This window comes from Lithobates pipiens, unplaced genomic scaffold, assembly GCF_037356315.1.
Source record: "Lithobates pipiens isolate NorthernLeopardFrog02 unplaced genomic scaffold, aLitPip1_a1.2 Scaffold_22, whole genome shotgun sequence".
Classification (NCBI taxonomy): Eukaryota; Metazoa; Chordata; class Amphibia; order Anura; family Ranidae; genus Lithobates; species Lithobates pipiens.
In genome coordinates this window covers 27,323,309-27,347,172 of record NW_027507784.1, presented here as the reverse complement: position 1 = coordinate 27,347,172, position 23,864 = coordinate 27,323,309, and the positions used below count along the sequence as shown (strand labels likewise).

The 23,864-nt window shown below is 45.0% G+C and overlaps 1 protein-coding gene across 1 annotated transcript in view; it reads right to left on the bottom strand.

Annotated features, from left to right (window-relative positions):
* The window catches only part of LOC143925637 (guanylate-binding protein 1-like), a 73,169-nt gene that overhangs the window by 19,588 nt on the left and 29,717 nt on the right, over positions 1-23,864 (bottom strand). The window contains exons 6-8 of the mRNA XM_077450103.1: positions 23,163-23,273; positions 11,149-11,336; positions 8,794-9,042 (exon numbers count right to left, since the gene is read on the bottom strand). Coding sequence (XP_077306229.1) covers positions 8,794-9,042; positions 11,149-11,336; positions 23,163-23,273 — 548 coding nt within the window. The remainder of the gene's footprint in view (positions 1-8,793; positions 9,043-11,148; positions 11,337-23,162; positions 23,274-23,864) is intronic.

The following is a 23,864-nucleotide window of genomic DNA, read 5'->3' as shown; positions in this document are numbered from 1 at the left end:
CCCACAATGCACTGCGCCATCGCAGTGCATTGCTGGCTCATGATTGGCCAAGCATGCACTGTGACCCCGCATGCTTGGCCAATCACAGCGCCGGCAGCGAGGAGAGCCATGATTGGCCACAAGCAGGATGCCTGTGGCCAATCATAGCTCAGGCTGTGTAGTACACGCCCCACACTATATAAGGCCGCCAGCGCGGCGGCCTTGTGTAGTGTGTTGGCATCTGCAGGAGTTAGTGGGTGTTCTCTGTGTACCTTCAACGCAGTATACACCGTCCGTTATCCACCTATTTAGCATTATTGCTCTTCTGTAATTGAGCTATCAGCCATCTGCAGGAGTTTCTGGGTGTTGTCTGTGTGACCTGAGTGAAGTATACACCATTATCCACCTATATAGCTATATTGCTCTTCTGTAATTGAGCTATCAGCCATCTGCAGGAGTTTCTGGGTGTTGTCTGTGTGCCCTGAGCGCAGTATACATCTTTATCCACCTATTTTGCTCTTCTCTAATTGAGCCATCTGCCATCTGCAGGAGTTGGTTGGTGCTGTGTGCCTCCAGCACAGCAAAGTATACACCGGTATCTACCCTTTAATTCCTGTTTTTTTATAATAAAGGCATCTGCAGGAGTTAGTGGGTGTTGTGTGCCTCCAGCACAATATACACTACCCAATTGCTGGTTTTCCCATCTCCCTTCAGGCCATTACCATGTCTGGAAGGCCAACAAGGAGAGGCAGACAGGCACAAGCCGATAAAAGAGGGCAAGCAGGCTCTGTGTCTAGAAACAACAGTGCTGGTCGTGGACGCGGTGCATCATCATTAGCATGTGGTCATGGGACACGCTTGTCCTTATTTTCGGCAGCTGGACGTGTTGAGCGGCATCATGCCGAAAACTTGGTAGAGTGGATGACCAAGCCCTCTTTATCCTCCTCATCCTCTCTCACCCAAGCTCAGGGTACTAGCAAAGCAGCTGCCAACGCATCATCTTCCCTCCTCTCAATGTCATCATCAGTGACTCCTTCCCTAGACCCACCACGTCCTCCTGAGTCCCCTGAACTCTTTGAGCACAGTGTTGGGTACATGCTCCAGGAGGATGCCCAGTGTTTTGTAGGCTCTGATGATGATACTCAGCTAGAGGAAGGCAGTACTGTGAGCACAGAGAGAGGGGACGCTCAAGAAGGACAGCAATCTAGCATGTTCCACAAGCTGCAGCATACTGCCAGGTTTGCTCCAGCGATAAAGAGGTAGGGGATGATGAGGGCACTGACTCCACGTGGGTGCCTGGTAGGAGAGAGGAGGAGGCACATCTCCAACGAGGCAGGATGCCCTCCGAGGGCCAGCTTAGGGGAAGCACACCAACTGAATCACACCGCAGAGCTCCGCCTGTGCAGGGTGCTGCCTCTGCGTGTTATTCTAAAAGTTCTTTGGTGTGGGCCTTTTTTGAGACAAGTGCATCAGATCGCACCACTGCTATTGGCAACATATGTCTCAAGCGTATCTCGCGTGACCAAAACATCAGCCGCTTGGGCACCACATGCTTGACCAGACATATGTTGACCTGCCATGCAGCTCGTTGGCAAGCGTACCTCAAAGATCCACACCAAAGAACAAAGCGGACCTCTCCTTGCTCCCCATCACGCGCTGAGAGGAATGAAGGTGTAGAATTAGGTGTGTCACAGCCAAGTGCTTGCGTGCACTCTGCTAACAGTACACCCATGTCCGATTGTAGCAGGCAAATTTCCCTGCCCCAGCTGCTGAACCGTAGAAAGAAGTTCACTCCCAGCCATCCACATGCCCAGCGGTTGAATGCTAGCTTGGCTAAATTGCTAGCACTTCAACTGCTACCTTTTCAGTTGGTAGACTCGGCCCCCCAGCAGGCATGGACAGGGATGTTACCTGTCTTTTACGACCCATTGGGTCACTCTTCTGGCAGCTGGGAAGGATGCAGGACAAGGTACAATAGTGTTGGAGGTTGTTCCGCCACCACGCCTCCAAAATGCTACTACTGGTTGTGAGAAACCTCTCTCCTCCATCCCCTCCTCTTCTTCCTTCTCCATGGCCTCTTCCAGTGCTCTGTCCTCGGAACCAGCGATGCTCTGTAGTCGTTCAAGGGGCTACGCAAGTACGCAGGCAAAACGATGCCATGCCATGCTTGCGCTGGTTTGTTTGGGGGACAGGAGCCACACTGGGGCAGATATTTTGTCAGCTCTGCAGGGGCAGGCCGAGAGGTGGTTGACGCCACGCCAGTTTAAGCCAGGATTGGTGGTTTGCAACAATGGCACCAACCTCCTCTCCACCCTCCGTCAGGGACAACTGACCCATGTGCCCTGTGTGGCTCACGTCCTTAACCTGGTGGTGCAGCAGTTCTTGGGCAGGTACCCGGGTTTACAGGATGTCCTGAAGCAGGCCAGGAAAGTCTGTGTGCATTTCCACCGATCATTTAATGCCTGTGCTCGGCTGGCTGAGCTCCAAAAGGAGTTGAATCTGCCCAAGAACCGCCTTATATGTGACATGCCCGCCAGGTGGAACTCAGCGTTGGCCATGCTGCAGCAACTGCACACGCAGCAGAAGGCCATCAATGAGTACCTGTGTGACTACGGCACCAGGACAAGCCATGGGAGCTCCGTTTTTTCTCACCACGCCAGTGGGGCATGATCAGGGATCCATGCACTGTCCTGTCACTGTTTGAGGAGGCCACAAGGATGGTGAGCAGTGACAGTGACACTGTACCTCTAGTTTACCTCTTGGAGCATACACTGCGTGGAATAATGGACAGGGCACTTGAGGCCGAACAGAGGCAGGAAGAGGAGGACTTCCTTGCCTCTCAAGGCCCCCTTTATCCAGACAGTGTTCCTGCTGTCCCACCCATCACACAGGAAGAGGACGAGGAGGAGGAGGAGGAGGATGATTGTGCCAGCATGGAGGTGGAGGCTGGCACTCAGCATCAGCAGCAGCAGCAGTCTTGTAGGGATGATTTACAGTTCCAAGAAACCCGTGGACTTGTACGTGGCTGGGAGGAGGTAGCTGCGCATCATGTTGTCCTTAGTGACCCAGAGGACTCCGGACCGAATGCCTCAGCTAACCTACGCTGCATGGCCTTCCTGATCCTGCAAAGCCTGCGGAAGGATCCTCGTATTCTTCGGATCAAGGAGAAGGACCATTACTGGCTGGCCACTCTCCTTGATTCATGGTAAAAGGGTAAGGTTGCTGACCGTATCTTGCCATTGCAGAGGGAGCAGAGGATGAGACATCTCCGGGAGGCCTTGTAGAAAGGTCTGTGCAACGCATTCCCAGAGACTGGGAAGTTACAAACTCCTGGTTCTGGACAACGTGTTGCTGAGGCATCGGTCAGAACGAGCAGTGGAGAAGGTGGCCATCTGGCCGATGCATTCAGACAATTTTTTAGTCCGCAGCCCCAAGGTATGATCGGTTCCCGCAACCATCGCCAGCATCTGATTTACATTGTGCAGGAATACCTATACAAGGTCAGACTTGGACACCTTTCCCACTGAAAATCCTCTGACTTACTGGGTCTTGAGGATGAATCACTGGCCAGAGCTTGTACAGTATGCAATTGAGCTACTGGCCTGTCCTGCATCCAGCGTTCTTTCGGAACACCTTCAGTGCTGCTGGTGGCTTTGTTACCGATCACAGGGTGCGCCTGTCCACTGACTCGGTTGATTGACTGACCTTCATAAAGATGAATCAGTCTTGGATCTCAAACAGCTACCAAGCACCTGAAGCTGATGTAACCGAATATTTTTTTTTGAAATATCACATCCCTTCAAGACTGCCTATGCTGATGCTGAGTGACTGTCCTGTTATGTTGTCTGTCTATCCTCTTCCTCCTCCACTGATATCTTGAAAGAACATTTTTGGTTCTGGGTGATGCTACCAGCCCAATTTTTCAACCCATGTTTAACAGGGGCGTTTAATTACAATTTTTAATGCAATGCTTTGCAGCAGGGCTCATTCCTGCACTACAACTAGAGTATATGGGAGAGGTTGCAGTGTCGTGGCACCAGCACCAGTGCTTAAGGCCCAATTTTTCAGCCCCTGTTTAACAGGGGCATGTAATTACAATTTTTGATGCAATACTTTGCAGCAGGGGTCATTCCTGCACTACAACTAGAGTATATGGGAGAGATTGCAGTGCCTAAGGCCCAATTTTTCAGCCACAGTTTAACAGGGGCATGTAATTACAATTCTTGATATAATATTTCACAGCAGGGCCCGTTCCTGTGCCCACCGAGAGTAACTGTGAGGACTTATAATGTTGTGGCTCCAGCACCACCACCACAACCACCAAAGGCCCAATTTTTCTACCACTGTTCAACAATGGCATGTAGTTACAATTTCTTGATATAATCGTTCACAGCAGGGCGCTCCAGCATCACTTTGAGGGCTTACAATGTTACAATGTTGTGGCAACACCAACAACTTGTTTCGCCATTTCTGCAGAGCATATATGGCAGGCCCCTACTTTCAAACATCCAACTTACAAACATCTCCTACTTGCAAACGGAAGGAGACAACAGGAAGTGATATGACAAAAGACTTACGGCAAAAAAAATTATACAGGGGTGATAACCCTTCCCTATGTTTTCCAAAAAGCTTAAAAATAGATTCTTTGACTGGAGCTACACTTTAAAAATGTACCAGTTCAAACAGATTCTACTTAACACAACAAATCTACACAGTCCCTGTCTTGTTTGCACCGCCTGTATACTGCTGTTCTGAGTATATAGGGCCTGGGTGCCCCACGTCTTGCCTTTTTTTAATATGGGTACAGGGTTTCCCTTAATATCCATACAAGACCCAAAGGGGCTGGTAATGGGCAGGGGGGGCTACCCAGGCCATTTTTCTCAATGATTTTCATCCATATTGGCGGAACCAGATATTACATTAAAACCGTAAGCGGTTTTAAATGACTTTTTTTCCGTTAAATGTCATTTTGTGCAGGGACTGTTCTAAAAACAGGAAACGCGTGGCACTTCACAGGCATACTATAGACACCCCCAGGCACGATATTTAAAGGAATATTTCACTTTTTTTTCACTTCAATCGTCATTAAAATCAGTGCTCCCGAAAAACTGGCCAGTTTTAAAAACATTTTAGCCATTGACCCATGTCCCCTGGGGCAGGAGCCAGGTCCCCAAACCCTTTTTAGGACAATATCTTGCATATTAGCCATTAAAATTAGCACTTTTTATTTTGAACGTTCGAGTCCCATAGACTTCAATGGGGTTCTAAAGTTCGCACGAATTTGCGGTCCGTTCGAAAGTTCTGGTGTGAACCGAACCGGGGGGTGTTTGGCTGATCCCTACTTGTGACTTGTTTTCAGTCAACAGTGGGCAAAAGCATGCTGTTGGCTGCTGTATCTAAGCTGGTCTAGGCTCTGGAAAGACCTTTGCACAGAGAAGGTAAGTATGACATGTTTGTTATTTACAAAAAAATGAAATGAACCTTTACAACCCCTTTAAAGCAAAACTTTTACTTAGTGTTGGATAGAGAGTAGAATAGTGGTGGCTGCTACATTAGTGGCACCGCCTCCCTAATCCATGTGCACGTCCCCTAATCTACATACAGGGTGCAGGACGCATGGATTTCAATGAGGCTCTAATTGGTTTCGAAAAAGCATGGGATGGGGGCGCAGAGCACTGTGCCCTGAGCCCACCCAATTGTGTGACAATAGCGAACTAATATTGTCTTACTGCTTCTCCTCCCAGGTAATCAGGAAGTGGGTCTTTAGACTCGATTGGCTGAGAGGAGAAGCGCCCGTATGGCCACCAAAGAAGAGATGCAGGGGAAAGCTGCCGAGGAGGAAGTGCAGGGGGAAGCTGCTGAAGCTTCCCCCTGACCTAGATGGGGGTAAGTGCGGGGCTGGTGGGAGGACAGGTGAGTGATGGGGGGTGGTGGGTGGTTTGCCAATCGACCCAGTGATGGGCGGAATTTTGACTGACGAACAGACTGACCAAAAAAGGGGGATGGATGGATCGACTGACAGACTGACCAAACGGGGGTGGGGGTGATTTGTTTGCTGCCCCCCTAAAAAAATGGAGCACCGACTGCCACAGCTAATTGCTGTCTGTGCCCCTATTAGAGAGATTCATTCTCTCTATTGGTCTTGTTTACCATTAGCAGTGAAAGTAAAAGAAAATCCTACATTTTGGGTTGTCCCCACAAGAGTAATAGAAGGGAAATCTTCCAATGGGGACACTAGTTTTGGTGACCGGGGCGGGGGGTCCTAAGAGATTTCCTTATCTCCTATGGATCACAATAGTGCAGTTTATTCTGCACTCCTGTGACTCGTTTTCAGTCAACAGTGGGCTAAAGCCTGCTGTTGGCTGCTATAGCTCAGCTGGTCTAGGCTCTGGAAAAATCCCGACCATATGGTTGGTATCCACCCAAAAAGTTTGGACTGGCACCTGGCTCGGCCTTTCAGCAATATGCTAAGAGCCTAAGCCAGCCCCTTCCACCCCCTTCACATTCTAAGACAGGTATTTGCACCCATTTCCAGGCATAGACTCCCACGGGAGTCTATGCCGCTTCACTTCCTGATTCCCTCACCTAGAATGGTGGCGGCTGCAGCCGAGCGATTGATCGGTCTCGGCTGCCAACATCGCTGGACCCTGGGACAGGTGAGTGTCCATTTATTAAAAGTCAGCAGCTGTAGTATTTATAGCTGCTGGCTTTTAATATTTTTTTTTTCCAGTGAAATCCCTCTTTAAGGGAAATCTCCCCAATGGGACACAGATGGCAAAAATAAACCTTACAGGGGTTATATCTCTATCCAAAATAATAAAAAAAAAGTTTTGCCTATAGTTCTACTTTAGGCTGGAAGCACTTACACAGTCTTATATCTTTCTAACACATTTTGTCCCAGAGCAGGACTTCCTCAGAGGGTGTGGCAGACACTACAATCTGAGGAAGTTTAGTATTGGGATTGGGAATTGGGCATTTAGTTTAAAGCCATAGTAAACTGCTGCAAAAAAAAAGAAAAAAACACTTTCCCCTGTAAGACAAATGCATAATGTGTTAGAACATTATGCAAGACTTACCTTTAAAATCAAGCCCTCCAGCAGCACCCTGTCACCGCTGGCAGGGCTTCCATCTTCACACGGTCTTCCTTCTGCGGGGCCGCGATAACGCCACTCCCACGGGTGCGCGCAGGAGCCCTCATATATGGCACTAGCTCTAAAAGTCCGGCACGGTATGCCGGACCTTCATAGCGCATGCCCGGTGACATCACCAGTTGCATTCAGTGTCAATATCTCCTAAACAGTGCAAGTTTAGGAGATGTTCATTGTACCTACAGGTAAGCCATCTTACAGGCTTACCTGTAGGTACAATATGAAAAAGTGGGTTTACTAATACTTTCAAAAGTTTAGTTTGACCCATTATTGAGTAGATTATCCCCATTTAGAGGGAAGTCAATGAAAGTAAAAAAAAAAAAGGTAACAAATATATTCCCCTGCTTACATGACCCTGACTCCACAGCTGGCCTAATGGACCTAACGACACACAGAGAAAAAGAAACATAAGACATATTTTGGGTGTTACAATAGTGTCTGTCTAAGTGAAGTCCTTGAGCCCGATATCCAATAACATGCCTATTTTCCACAAGTTTGGAGATGGCCTCTTTTTTTCCCATATTTCTGTGCTCATCATGCCACATTCCATTGCATCAGCAACCAATGTGTTCTATGACATTGGTTGAGATTGTTTCCTTCAGATGAGAAGATATATCTCAATTTAAACTGTACGTCTACTCAAAACATTCTATTTTTTTAGTTTTGGATGAATGCATGGAGTTGGGAAATCGAATGCCGCGTACCCACGACCAGTTTTGCAGGCGGAATTAGGTCCGAAGTTTTTTTCGACGGAATTCAGCTCAACCTGTCTTGCATATACACGGTCGCACCAAATTTCCGACAGTCAATAACGCGACGGCGTACAACATGTAAGACAGCACTATAAAAAGGAAGTTTAATTCTTCCGAGCATGCGTCGAATTGTTTCCAAGCATGCGTCAGAATTTTGCCTGTCGAAATTGCATACACGCGAAAGGAATTTCCGATAGAAACTTTGTCCGTCTGAAAAATTGAAAACAATTCCGCCAGCAAAACTCCAATGGAGCATACACACGGTCGCATTTTCCGATGAAAAGCTCTCATCAATCTTTTGCTGGGCGAAATTTTGATCGTGTGTACGCGGCATAAGAACTTCTGCCAAGTTTTTATTGCCGTCTGTATCTCCACTGGGGAGATGAATTCTCTATTTGGTGAGAGATTTCCTCTTACTTCTTTTTACTGTATGTCTATGTAACAAGAAGTGTATGGAAATTACACCCACCCCTCCAGCACACAAAGGGACACAGGCAGTAAAAAGCCCCCCAAAAAAACCTGGTTTTAAAGCGGAGGTCCACCCTATTTTACAACTTTTGCTCAATCACATTACAGAAATGTATTCAGCTATAAACTGAACTTTTTTTCTTCTAGTGTATCTGTGTTTTTCTCATGTTCATCTCTGCTTCCTGTGTGTGTCCACTGTGGATATGGGCGGGTATTTTGCGGGTATTCCGTCATTTCCTGTGTGCCGCACTGTGTCATTGTTCCCAGGAGTCATTGCAGAGGCCTGCCGCGAGTTCTCGCGGGATTTCAAAAGAGGAAGTGACGTGTTTTTATTTTGTATGCTAATTGCATATCCCTGATCTAGGTGCTCCTTAGATGCCACATTTTATATTTGCCTTAGGTCTGTAATTCTCTTGAACCAGCTATACAACATTGAATGTACTTACGTGATCCTGTTAGAGCCAGCACCTCCTTCAAACCCTTAACCTCGGCATTCTGGAAAATGTAATCACAGAACTTCTTGCTCTGAGCCACAAAGTTGTCACTGAGCTCATCATCATCTACTTCCTCCAGTTTCTGCAGATGTTCCTCATTGATAGTCGGAAAAGGAAACAAAAAGCATTTCCGCCTTTCAAAATAGATCCGGATACATTCCCTGGGCCTGTTATACGACTCATCCCTCGTTGTTCTTACAGCTTTTGTGAATGGAATAAGAGGCATAGAGAAGATGGTTATTTGGGTTTCCAGTTATATTGGTAAATTGGCATTTGAACACACTTCTAAAAGTGACCCAGTGGGGAATCCACTACTTGGACCACTTTTATGAGAAAGACCCGCATCTACTGGGGTTATGGCATCTAGCTTGAACTCATTGCCCCGGTATTAAACATCAAAGTAACAACACATTTTTCTAGGCAGTCGGCAAGTGGGTAATCATGTATTTTTACATTTATGCCGCGTACACACGATCAGAATTCTCGTCGGAAAAAGCTCTGATGGTCCCGCAAAGGAATTTCGGCTCAAACTGTCTTGCCTACACACGGTCACATCAAATTCCGATTTATTTATAATGCGGTGACATACAACACGTACAACGGGACTAGAAAAAGGAAGTTCAATAGCCAGTAGCCAATAGCTTCCGTCTCGTAGTTGAATCTGAGCATGCGTGATTTTTTGCGTGTCGGAATTGCATACACACAATCGGAATTACCGATAGAAAGTATTTCCGTCTGGAAAATTGAGAACATGCTATCAATTTTTGGCTGGCGGAAATTCGGACAGCTAAATTCTGATGGAGCGTACACACGGTCGCATTTTTCAATGAAAAGCTCTCATCTGTCTTTTTCTGTCCGGAATTACGATCGTGTGTACACAGCATTAGCCCTTGTACACACGGTCAGAGATTCCAACAACCAAATCCATCGGATTTTGTCCAAAACTGTTGCATACACACGGTCGGACAAAGTTGTCAGAAAATCCGACGTGATGGCGTTATTTCGTTACGACGGGACTACGTTCAGGCTAGTAGCCAATAGCTTTGGTGTAGGAATTTGATCTGAGCATGCGTGGCACTTTGTCCGATCGGAATTCTCTACACATGATCGGAGTATGTCCGATCGGAGCATTTTGTCGGAAAATATTTCCGGCGAGTTGGAAAAGTTGGTCCGACAGATATTCTGTACAGATATATTCAGACAGATAGACAGATATTCAGAAACAGTCCGATGCAGACCACACACAGTCGGAATATCCGACAAAACGCTCCGATCGGACACATTCCGACAGAATCTCCGACCGTGTGTACAAGGGCTTAGAGTGTAGTAGTATAGGGGCTGACCCCCCCCCCCCCAAAATCCCCATTTAAATTTTCGCCTTGCATTACCTTGCTGTGGGTGGTGCATTGTGGTGCTATTCATTTTTAATGGCACCACATCATACCCGTGCTGCTGCAACCCACAACATACATGCTGCGCTTTATGATAAAATGAATGGGCCATATACATTTTTCATTATGCATTCAATGTGTGCAGCCAGCCTATTCAAAATGAATTAATGTAGCACACCTTACCCAGTGACACAACATTTCATTATAGTGGTACGGGTTGTAAATCTCATACATGAAATATGAACAAAGCATATTCCTCTATAGTGTGTACTCGTCTCATTCCAGAGCACTTTTCTGTCTGCTGTTTCCTTAGTCTGCTATCTGCACGAGTCACTTCTGACATGTTTTTCTGACACCAAGAGAAAAATGGTGACAGGGGAGGGAGCTCCAGCTTATTGACAGCCTCAGTTCTGTTGCTGTGTTAAGGGGGTGTGTCTCTTCCCTACAATCAGCTCTCATAACTCTCCTCACTGAGCTCTAAAGAGTGTAACTTCAGTCCCCTTTTTTCAACAGTTTAAATAAGGTTAATAAATTCTACACTTTGAAGGGCTGTAGAGAAGAGAAGACTGAAGATAAACATGTACAACGTATATAGGAGGATTGGTTTCATCTCTGTTTTTCACCTGTAGTCAGTGACTTCACTGGGTATATGGAAGGGTTTACAACCACTTTAATGTAACAAACAGTGTGAATGGGTTGACGTGGTTTCCATAAATTCCTATAGTTGGCATTTTAGGTCCTGTGGTCTCTAATGGAATCTTTAAAAGAAGAAACTTCTGAGCAAACCTCGAATGAGAATCTCGGCATAGAAGCTGCACAGGTACAACTGGGTCATAGAATACCACCTATACAATAATTCAGTTATATAATGATTAAATATACAAGAACAGTTTCATGAATTACCCCCCATACTTACGATGTTTAAGCTTTAAAGCATTCTCCATGTATTGGTCTTCTGAAACCCGTTTTCCATCAATTTCTAATGCCAAATGAAAGTCCCTCACTGCCCAGATAAAGATGGGGAAATGGCTGGAAAATTCACCCTCCTCATCCTCATTGTCGTTAGTCTTCACCTTTATTAATTCAGTGATTTCTCCAACAAATCTGTTCAGTATTAAGGAAACACAACATTTTTATTTTCTTTCTTATGTAAAGCCGTGTTAGTTCAAGTACCCAGCAAGACAAGTCCACCTTCTCAGGATGCATTTCCTTTCCTTCTACTAAAATGAATATAGTATATTCTTGCAGCTTTTAGGGCTCCATAAGGGCCTGTAAATATACCTTGTGTATTGTAACACACTGCACTGTTACTGATTGCAAGATGTTTATTAACCACAAGATGGCAGTGTTCTGCAGGCCAGTTATTATAGACTTCAATATAGCTAAGCAAAGCATTGCTGAACTTGTGTGCTGACAACAGGACTTCTGTACCTAGACAAGTTGAATGCAGACTACATTTTCCAGAAGAGCTTGCAAAAAAGGGAGCCTATATAATCAAAAGCCCTGGAACTTTCAGGGAAGGAAGGAATGCAAATGTGAGAGGGTGGGGACATGTGTGAGATGACAGTGAGGGACTCGGAGGACCCAGGCCTGGTTGGGTCATATCAGAGAGCCAGAAAGAGGGACTGCAGATGGCTGGCATCTCTGAGAAGCAGTAGAGTGGCCCTTCAGAGAGTCAGATTATGGTATCAACATCGCCTCTACCACAGAGAGACTGAGAGAACAAGGGGGCCCCCCCAAATGAGAGACCTTCCTTCACTTTTCTAAGACTACAGACCGGGTGAGAGGGTTCCATAACCCAAACCATCACAAGCTACAAGTCACTCACTCATAGTATCTCATCTCAAGCCTCTTCCATATGTAAAGGGACTTACTTCATTCATCAGACTAGTTCACCACCTACAGGGGTTCAGTTCTGCTTCCGCCTCTTCCTCAATTTTGGCCATTCTGCATTCATTTTCATTGTTAAAGGGACCTTACATGGATAGGCCAGTCATGGAAGACATGGAAGCAAGGAAGTACCAATGTCCTAGTGTAGAGTGTTTGGCTATTAGGACATCTTGGGTTCTATTTTTTTTATTTTTACTTGTTTGAAAAAATATAAATACAAACATAGTTCCCTCAAATAAACCCCCCAGACTGCCATAAAGTCCTTTTGCATTCCTTGCAATAAGGTAAAAAATGTTTGGGCATCTGTTTTGGCCCCTCAACTCCTTTTACTTACCCGAGCCCTCATTTGATTCATAGCTGTGCATGTCTGCAGCTCTTCTGGACCCTCACTTCCGAGTCTCACTGGCTTTGCCATTGGCTCCCAGTGCTGTCAACCAAAGCCAGTGACAAGAGAGCAGGTCAAGTTCCACTATCTGTGTCAATGGTTGTAGCAGCAGGGCTCAGGAGCGAGCACGCACAAGTGCCCCTATGGGAACTAGACAAAGAGGAGGGGCGAGGAGAGCTGGTGGGGGACCCAAAAAGATCGGGGCTGCTCTGTTGCACTGAGCAGGTAAGTATAGAGATGTCATTATTTATTTTTTGGGGGGTTTTAGTTTACAATCACTTTAACCACTTCCTGCTCGACCTATAGCAGAATGATAGACGGGTGGCAGTTCAGTTATCCTGACTGGGCGTCATATGACATCCCTCTGGATAACAGCAGTGCCACCTATCTGGGCCCATCAGTGCCCAGCAGTGCCACCTATCAGTGCCACTAATAAGAACCCATCAGTGCAGCCTTTCAGTGCCTATCAGTGTCACCTATCAATGCCCAATTACCACCCATGAGTGCCCATCAGTGCTGCATATCAGTGCCACCCATCAGTGCCGCCTACCAGTGCCCATCAGTGCCACCTCATTTGTGCCACCTTATCAGTGCCCATCAGTGCCGCCTTATTAGTGCCCATCAGCGAAGGAGAAAACATACTTATTTACAAAATTTTATAACAGAAACAAAAGAAGTAAAACTATTTCTTTTTTTTTTTTTTTTTCTGTGTTTTTTTGTTTAGCAAAAAATAAAAACCGCAGGTGATCAAATACCACCAAAAGAAAGCTCTATTTGTGGGAAAACAATTATAAACTTTCTGTTTGGGTACAGTGTAGCATGACCGCGCAATTGTCATTTAAACAGCAACAGCTCTGAAAGCTGAAAATTGGCCTGGGCAGGAAGGGGGTGTAAGTGCCTGGTATTAAAGTGGTTAATGAATGTTCTATCACTACAAGGCTTCCTGTACATGGATGCTTAGCAGCTCCTGTGTGCTAAGGTTACAATTTCTGTGTACAGCCATTCACTTGGTGACTGTACGTGGCATGTGCAACTCCCTGGGCACCAGAAAGCTCCATGGTTTTATGTCTCAGCACAAAAGAGCTGCGAAGCGTCTGCGTGCATGAGGCCTAATGTGCACTATGGAAGGTAAGCGCAGGGACCCAGTGATTCTAATGTAACATTTACATAAGAAGCAACTGAGCCCAACTCCACCAATCTGATAAAAATAGAAAGTGTATTGGTCATCTTGTAAAAAACACAAATCTTGCTGCAATATTCACCTTCTCTTTGGCGCTGTCCTCTGCAAAGTCATGGCTCTCACATCAAGTGCTGGCCCTCTTCATGTCCCTACTGTGTCTCATCTGCAGCTGTGTTTATATAGACAGGGGAAGGGGGCGGAACTTGGTGTTTTGCGGGAAATGATGGTGGTGTGGGGGTTGTGATACTCCATAGCAAAGTTGTGAATGGCTGCAAGAGATTAGCCCCACCCACTGGATCCTGGAAGAGGAGGAATACAGCCAGAACCGAAGAAAGGAACATGTTACATCCATGGACAGAGAAAACAGAGACGAGCTCTGCAGGGGAGGGCTGTTTACCTATACTGTGAGACAGAGACTACTCTGCATTGCTTATTCCTGACCTCTGAACCTACTACTAACCATTGAACTCTTCCTAACTTACTACTGACCCCTTAAATCTGCATCACTTACTCACTTACTACTAGACATGTGCACACTGAAATATTTCATTTTGGAATTTAGTTTTCGTCCGAAAAATAAATGTATTTAGTTACTCCCAAAATTTGTCGAATGTTCCGCCCACAAGCTATAGTAGAATTATAATGTTGTATGACACTAGTAATAATTATATGTATTAATTATTATTACTAGTCAACCAACATTAGAATTCTTCTATAGCCTATGGGCGGAGCATTTGACCATAAAAGTCCACTCGCTGCGACTACTTCGTTGAATCTTCATGTCGAATCTTTTCTCTCTATGTCAAATCTTTTCTCTCTATGTCAAATCTTTTCTCTCTATGTCGAATAATCTTGGACTAATATAGTTAGGTTAGGCACATTCAACCTTTTTTGCTATTGTTTCTATAATGTCGAATCTTTTCTCTCTATGTCGAATCTTTTCTCTCTATGACGAATCTTTTCTCTCTATGTCGAATATTTTCTGTCTATGTCGAATCTTTTCTCTCTATGTTGAATCTTTTCTCTCTATGTAGAATAATCTTGGACTAATAGAGCTAATGTTAGGCACTTTCGACCACAGGTTCGATGGACACAGATCGCTATTGTCAGTGTCATTGTTGAATCTCCTATCTATATCAAACCGTTGTCGCAACGAAAACGAAAATAAAGCATTTGTTTATGTCGGATTTTTCGATTTTTGGATTCCTCACGTTCATTATCGTTTGTTAAAATGATAATGAAAATACCCGAAATTTGGACGAAAATGCATTCGGACGAAAACGAATGCACATGTCTACTTACTACTGACTCCAGCACTCAGCATCACATACTACTGCCGCCTATAATAAGTGAAGCTGAGTTTAGGGGTCAGTAGTGATGCAGAGTTCAAGGGTCAGTAGTATATGATGCAGATGTAAGGGGTCAGTAATAAGTGAGGAAGAGTTCAAGGGTCTGTAGTAAGCAATGCAGAGTTCAGAGGTCAGTAATAAGTGGCAGAGAATTTAGAGGTCAGTAGCAAGTGAGGCAGAGTACAGAGGTCAGTAGTAAATAATACAGAATCCAGGGGTCTGGTTCAGTAGTATGTGATGCAGAGTTCAGAGGTCTGTAGTAAGTGATGCTGATTTCAGAGGTTCAGAGGAAGTTCAATTCCAGATTGTATTTGGTTACCCTTTTTCCCCACCTATTTCAGTTATAGCAATATACATGTTTGCACTTTTATTTAAGCCACTGGCATCTTGCACCCCCCCACCCCTTTCTTTTGCATTATAGATATTCATCTCTTGCTTCACGTGTTCAGATCCTGATTTACTCCCTGGGAGCCCCCGGGAGACGCTCCGTGTGCTTTCCCCCTCTAGGCCTTATAGTGCATGGATTATACTTTATTTAGACAGTTTTATCCCCTAAAGTGTTTGTTAACCCAAAAAAGAAAAATACAGATCCCGGTCCTTTAAAGCAGATTAAACAACACAGTGCTTATGCTGTGTAATCTGCCCCCCTCTAAACTGTAAAAAAAAAACTGAATCTGCCACTTCCTGTATGCCCTCTCTAAACTGACCACGATAACCAGCCCTGATCACCATGGTCAAAGTGCGTCCCTCGGTCATACGCTGCCTTGCTCTGCTCTCCTATCTCCCCCCTTACCCCCTCCACCCCGCCGCTATTATTGAAAATTCTAAATCTAAAATTGTCACTGCCAGCCTCTCTATTAGAGGCTGACATACAACACTGTGTAAATCCTTTCTAAAAACGAGCAGTGTAAATGGCCAATTAGAGCTGACTTCAGGCCGGCCACGTGACTCGCGGCCACTTTACAGCTCCGAGACTTCTGCGGGGAGGGAACGTCGGCTGGGGAAATTCATGTGGCCGCTCGGCTCCTCCCGCAGAAGCAATGTCTCGGAGCTGAAAAGCGACCACGAGTCACGTGACCGGCATGAAGACAGCTCTAAATAGCTATTTACACTGCTCGTTTTCAGAAAGGATTTACAGTGTTGTATGTCAGCCTCTAATAGAGCAGCTAGCAGTTTTTTTTTTTTTAAAAAGGGGTAACAGACACTTTGTTACTAACTATTTTATGGTTATTTACTCCCACCTAGTGGCCTGTCATTTTTATGTGATTGCTGGTTTTCTTCTCTCCACGTATTGCTCCTTCTCTCCTTTCTGAACTGGAGAAGGATACTAACCCCGTTACTTGCTTGTCGTTTTCTCCCCTCTCCCTCCGCTTTTCTCCCTTTCCCTCTTGCTTTACCCCCCCCCCCACTTTTTCTTGAGCGAACCTAAGGCCGCGTACACACGGGCGGATTGTCCGGCCAACTTAGTCCACTGAAACACAGTTCAGCGGACAATCCGCTCGTGTGTGGGCTTCAGCGGACTGTTTCAGCGGACAGTCTGGCGGACTAAGTCTTTCGGAATTTCCGTAAGTTTGTCCGTCGAAACTTGGTTTCAGCGGACAGTCCGCTCGTGAGTAGGCAAGTTGGACGGACTAAGTATGGCGCATGCTCAGAAAGGATTTACACGGCCGAAGGTTGCATTGCAGTGTATTGGACGTCGAATTTCTAGTCCCGTCGTACGTGCTGTATACGTCATCGCGCAAGTTTTCGGCGGACTGTTCGTTCATCGTGTGTGGTCAAGTCCGTTCATTCAAAAGTACGACGGACAGTCTGTCAGACTGTCTGACGTACTTAGTTGGGCGGACAATACGCCCGTGTGTACGCGGCCTTATGAAGACTTTGACCCTGTGAATCTCCACAATAGTCGGACTTACACCTTTCTCCTACCTTACCATAGATATGTTGCCCTGTGAAAATATTACATTGGCATCTTTTAACTGCAGGGCGTTTAATACTCCAGAGAAGCGGAGCCAAATATTTTATCACTTCCATCAAGCTCAATCTAAAATATTGCATCTGCAAGAGACACATTTTAAAGGTGCGGATATACCTGCACTCAACAACCAATACTTCCAAAAGTGGTTCCACAGCACAAACCCGCAATCCAAATCGAAAGGGGTCTCCATGGCATTCCACAAAACTTTCACTTCGGAGGTCTTATGCCCTGTACACACGATAGGATTTTCCAACAACAAAATTCATATTTTTTTCTGATGGATGTTGGCTCAAACTGGTCTTGCATACACATGGTGACACAAATCTTGTCCGAAATTCCGACCGTCAAGAACGCGGTGACGTACAACATGTACAACGAGTAGAGAAAAATTAAGTTCAATAGCCAGTGAGGCTTTTCTGCTTGATTCCGAGCATGCGTGAAACTTTGTGCGATTGAATTGTGTACACACGATCGGAATTTACGACAACGGATTTTGTTGATCCAGATCTCTAATTTTGTGTGTTGGAAATTCCGATGGAAAATGTCCAATGGACCCTACACATGGTCGGTATTTCCGACAACAAGCTCCCATAGACCATTTTCTGTCAGAAAATTCTATTGTGTGTACGGGGCATTAGACTCAATTATTGATGCCTCTGGTAGGTTTTATTTTCTTAAGCTTAAGTCTAACTCTTCTATATAATACAGTGGCCAATGTGTATGGACCTAACCAAGACCAGGGGACCTAACCAAGACCAGGGGACCTTCTTATCCGCTGTCTTAGATAGACCGATCTCTTTTGGTGGTCCCTGTTTCATCCTTAGCGGTGACTTCATTTTTGCTCTCTCCCCATCCGTGGATGCCTCCTCAGGTAAGTCTTCTATCCCTCACTCCAGTCTCACACACATCAAGTCATCATTACACTTCGCACAATTAATAGATGTCTGGTGTGTTCAATACTCTTTTTTTAGAGAGACTCCAGTCATTACCCGGTGGCCCATACATCTATTTCTCCTAATCCCTATTAGTCTCCCAATCCCTATTAGATCTCCCAGTCGCAACATCCCTAGGTAACATCCTATGGTTGGATCGTGCTCCTGTTCACCTACACCTACCGCATATACCCAGAGATCGCAGGCAGTTCTCTTGACGTCTTATTGACAACTTATTAAAAGACACACCATGCATAGCAGCAATTAAACAGGCCATCCGTGACTTTGTTATGGACCACAGATCTGATGACACTAGCCCCCTGGTGAAGTGGGAAGCCCTGAGGTGTCTACTTAATGGGATCTTCATACAACATGGTTCACGGTTAAAGTAGATGAGGACTGCTGACATTACCCGCCTCCTTTCTACCATAGCTACCCTGGAGATGACTCACAAGCAAGCCCTGGATCCGATGGTCTTTGTGGACCTGTCCAACGTTCAGTGTGACCTACTCCAGATGATAGATTCCCATTTTTGCTATAGTGAGGGATAAGGCACGTAACTACCCCAACTCCCTGGCCAACAAATGCAGCCAACATCTAGTGAGAGCCCTTCACCATCGCCGGCTTCGCTGCCCAGTTCACTTCATACACAGTCCAGACCAGCAGCGGATCTGTAATCCCCAGGGGATTTCATCTGCTTTCCATAAATATTATTCCCAATTATATAACTTGCCACTTCCACCTAAAGCTCACACGGTGGGTTCCCCATCCTCCACTATGGAGGGATATATCCCAGAGACTGCCTTACCGTAAGTGGACGTCAAAGAGGCTTCAGAGCTAGACAAACCTCTATCTGACTCAGAGTTTCTAGGCACCAACAAAGGTTTGAACCCTGAGAAATGTCCTGGCCCAGATGGGTTTTCACCTAGATTTTATCAAAAATTTGCCCATTTTCTCGCCCCAATCCTGTCGGCGGCATTTGATTCCATAGACGATTCCCACTTACCCTCTACGCATATGCTATCTGCTAACATCTCCGCTATCGCTCAATCTATCTCCTTCATTTGGACGTCAAATTACTTGCAAAAGTGTTGGCCAACCGATTATCCCTGCTTTTACCTGCAGTTATAAATAAGGACCAAGTGGCCTTTGCCCCCGGGCGAGAGGCACGGATAACACCACTAAAATCGTTCACCTCATCTCTTGCATACAACGGCACAACTTAAAAGCATGCCTTCTCTCCTTTGATGCAGAGAAGGCCTTTAACCTTAACTGGAAGTTCCTGTGTCTCTCCTTAGAGCAGATGGTCTAGGAAATGCCTTTGTCACTAAAGCTATGTCACTATACTCACAGCCTTCAGCATCTGTTCTAGCTAATTGTGTCTCCTCAACACCGTTTGCTATATCTAATGGCACTAGACAGGGCTGTCCCTATCCCCTTTACTCTTTGTTTTAGTCACAGAACATTTAGCTAGGGCCATTTGACACAATTATTTTTTTAAGCATCCAGACACCTTCCCTGCATCATAAACTCTCACTTTATTCAGACGACCTTTTGGTATATGTCCAACATCCACACACATCCCTGCCCTCATTAATGCAGGAACTTCATAGGTTTGGAGAATACAGCAAATTGAACATGTCTAAAATGGAAGCCCTCAACGTATCCTTACCCCCAGCCACTCTTGCCCAAGTGCGATCCAATTTCTCCTTCCAATGGGGTACCAAGGGTATTTCTTTTTTGGGAATAACGATCCTTTCTAATCTAGCAGATCTCTATTCCCTAAATGATGTCCCCTTACTGGTCCGTATTAGGAAAGATCTAGATTCCTGGGTCTCGTCCTCCTTACCCTGGTTCGGTCGCATAAATACGCTCAAAATGGATACTCTCCCTAAACTACTTTTACTTATTTCAAACGGTCCCAATTACTGCCCCTAAACGTTTTATATCCATTCACTTTGTATGGCATCAGGGCTTATCCCGCATCCGCCATATGTTAATTACTTATTCAAAACATCAAGGAGGCGTTGGTTTACCCAATTGTGAGCTCTACCACAAGGCAGCAATCCTGGCTCGAACACTAGAATGGTTTCCCTGCCTCTTTACTAAGGCATCCCCTATGGTTGAACAAGACTTATCCACGTCAGATCTCAGGGCTCTTCTCTAGAGCCATAGCCAGGAGCCACTAGGTCTGTCCTCTCCCTCTCTTAGCTGCTCTGCACTTATGGCATAAGAAAGGGATGTCCTCCATACTAATCACTGACCCCTCCCCACTCACCCCATTATTTGACAACCCTGCTACCTCAAGGGATGGGTTCCTCTAGGGTGGGTCAGTTCACACCCTCTGCATGGCCAGTAGCTGGATCTTTCATACATCCCAGGTCAAGTGCTCTGATTGTCCCTGACGGCCAAGGTAACTGCCTAACTGCGCTTCGCTTGTCGTCCTTTTGTTCAGACCTATTTTCTTCTTCTCAGACACACAGACCTTTCACATGATACAAACAACTGATCTCTCTTTCAGAGACACCCAGACATCTACTCTCCACCATTTATAAACGATTACAGGCACTACTACATGACCAACTCCCACCTTACACCAGCAGGTGGTACACGGAATTCGGGAGGGAACTCACAATGGCTGGTTGGCAAAAAATCTTTCCACTTCACACATACATCCTCCATCTCGTGCTATATACTAGAGAAATACTTTAAACTCATCTCCCGATGGAACAGGGACCCCCACTCCTTACACAAAATGTTCCCATCAGTCTCCCCGACCTGCTGGTGGTGTGGATGTGAGGAGGGGAGCTACCTCCACATCTGGCGGAAGTGAGCATTCAACCTCTTTGTTCTAAGGTTTTCTCCATACAGGAGTCTATTTATGATAAAATACTGACTCCTACCCCAGAAATGGCTCTTTTGTCTACGCTCCCAGGCACTGTAGCATCCCAGAAACACAATTTACTGAGCTTCTTTTTATCAACAGCTAGACAGTTGATTCTGGAAAACAACCACTACTCCCCCCTTGTCCTTGTGGGTTTCTACTGTCAATAAGCTCTGAATAATGATACTTTTAATAAATTCAAAGTTCTATGGCTTCTCTAGATAGACTTTTCACATCGGATTTCCTAAAACAGTTGCTCCCACCCACAGACTGATGAGTCTTTTAATCATACCCATCCCTATCAGGTTCGCTCAAGCTCTCCTCTCTCTCTCTTCTCCTCCTCCCCGATCACTTTGGGACTTCTGATTGCCTGCTCTTTCTTATCTACAATACTAGTATACACCGACCTCATATCCTGGATCCCAATTTTTTGGTTTCCATGCGCACATTTCTATGTAACTCAAATTTACACCTTTATTGTTTTTGTATCCCAGTATGTAATGTACCCTACCTACATTTGATGTGCTGTGCAAATGTGGCATTGGATATGAGGATTGACATTGAATGTTCTTATATTTTTATTGTATACAATAAACATATATTTACCTCTAAATTTAGCATGCTAATCCACATGGGCTCTTGCCCATCCATATACAGTGCCTTGCGAAAGTATTCGGCCCCCTTGAACTTTTCAACCTTTTGCCACATTTCAGGCTTCAAACATAAAGGTATAAAATTTTAATTTTTTGTGAAGAATCACCAACAAGTGGGACACAATTGTGAAGTGGAACAAAATCTATTGGATATTTTAAACTTTTTTAGCAAATAAAAAACTGAAAAGTGGTGCGTGCAAAATTATTCGGCCCCTTTACTTTCAGTGCAGCAAACTCACTCCAGAAGATCAGCGAGGATCTCTGAATGATCCAATGTTGTCCTAAATGACTGATGGTGATAGATAGAATCCACCTGTGTGTAATCAAGTCTCTGTATAAATGCACCTGCTCTGTGATAGTCTCAGGGTTCTGTTGAAAGCGCAGAGAGCATCATGAAGACCAAGGAACACACCAGTCAGGTCTGTAATACTGTTGTGGAGAAGTTTAAATCCGGATTTGGATACAAAAAGATTTCCCAAGCTTTAAACATCCCAAGGAGCACTGTGCAAGCGATCATTTTGAAATGGAAGGAGTATCAGACCACTGCAAATCTACCAAGACCTGGCCGTCCCTCTAAACTTTCAGCTCAGACAAGGAGAAGACTGATCAGAGATGCAGCCAAGAGGCCCATGATCACTCTGGATGAACTGCAGAGAACTACAGCTGAGGTGGGAGAGTCTGTCCATAGGACAACAATCAGTCGTACACTGCACAAATCTGCCCTTTATGGAAGAGTGGCAAGAAGAAAGCCATTTCTCAAAGATATCCATAAAAAGTCTCGTCTAAAGTTTGCCACAAGCCACCTGGGAGACACACCAAACATGTGGAAGAAGGTGCTCTGGTCAGATGAAACCAAAATCAAACTTTTTGCCCACAATGCAAAACGATATGTTTGGCGTACACACAAACACAGCTCATCACCCTCAACACACCATCCCCACTGTCAAACATGGTGGTGGCAGCATCATGGTTTGGGCCTGCTTTTCTTCAGCAGGGACAGGGAAGATGGTTAAAATTGAGGGGAAGATGGATGCAGCCAAATACAGGACCATTCTGGATGAAAACCTGTTGGAGTCTGCAAAAGAGCTGAAACTGGGACAGAGATTTATCTTCCAACAAGACAATGATCCCAAACATACAGCAAAATCTACAAAGGAATGGTTCACAAATAAACGTATCCAGATGTTAGAATGGCCAAGTCAAAGTCCAGACCTGAATCCAATCGAGAATCTGTGGAAAGAGCTGAAAACTGCTGTTCACAAACGCTCTCCATCCAACCTCACTGAGCTTGAGCTGTTTTGTAAGGAAGAATGGGCAAGAATTTCAGTCTCTCGATGTGCAAAACTGATAGAGACATACCCCAAGCGACTTGCAGGTGTAATCACAGCAAAAGGTGGCTCTACAAAGTATTAACGCAAGGGGGCCGAATCATTTTGTACGCCCCACTTTTCATTTTTTTATTAGTTAAAAAAGTTTCAAAAATCCAATAGATTTCGTTCCACTTCACAATTGTGTCCCACTTGTTGGTGATTCATTTACAAAAAATAAAAATGTTATACCTTTATGTTTGAAGCCTGAAATGTGGCACTGTATGTCTTCTATAGAAAATTCTCACTTATGGACAATCTCTGAGAAACCAAATTACATGTTATATCTTCTTGTAATCGGTTATAAAAGGATACTTTAATTTGTCCATGGCATCCTGATCGATGGTTCCTTTGCTGTTATACACCAAGGCACTGCTTAGAAGGACAGCAAGGCTAAAAATCCAGACATCATTTCTGTTATTCCCCCTATAAGGAATAAAACATTTGAAACAAATAGGACAAATTATACTTTAAAGTGGTTGTAAACCCTTACAATACACATTTTTATACAGGTAAGCCTATAACTAAGGCTTACCTGTAGCTACCCTGGATATCTCCTAAACCTGAGTCTTGGTCACGTCACTTCTGGTCCCTTTGGTTGTTCGCGCTGGATGGTGGAACGCACGCCAGCTACGAGTGAGAGCCGCAGGGCACCATTCGACTACCTGACACGCATACAGCCTCAGTGTCGGGCTAAGGCGTTACACATGTAAGCAGCCATTTGGCACTTTGTTTTTATTGCCTATTTTAAATAAACAAGATTACACTATTGGTTCCTTTTTATATTTTCATTACATATCCTATCTATGATCTTTGTCGGAGGAAGGTTTTTTTTTTATGCTTCTACAGTCTCCACCTATTTAGCAAGTAATATCTTGCCAAAAGCTTCTTTGACCTGCTTTTTAAGTGTGTTCTCTTAGGTACTTTTTTCGTATACAGTATATTGTAGAGTAGTATTTTTACCTGGTGTTTGAGCGCCCCCTACATTAACCACTTCAGTTCCGGACCAATAAACAC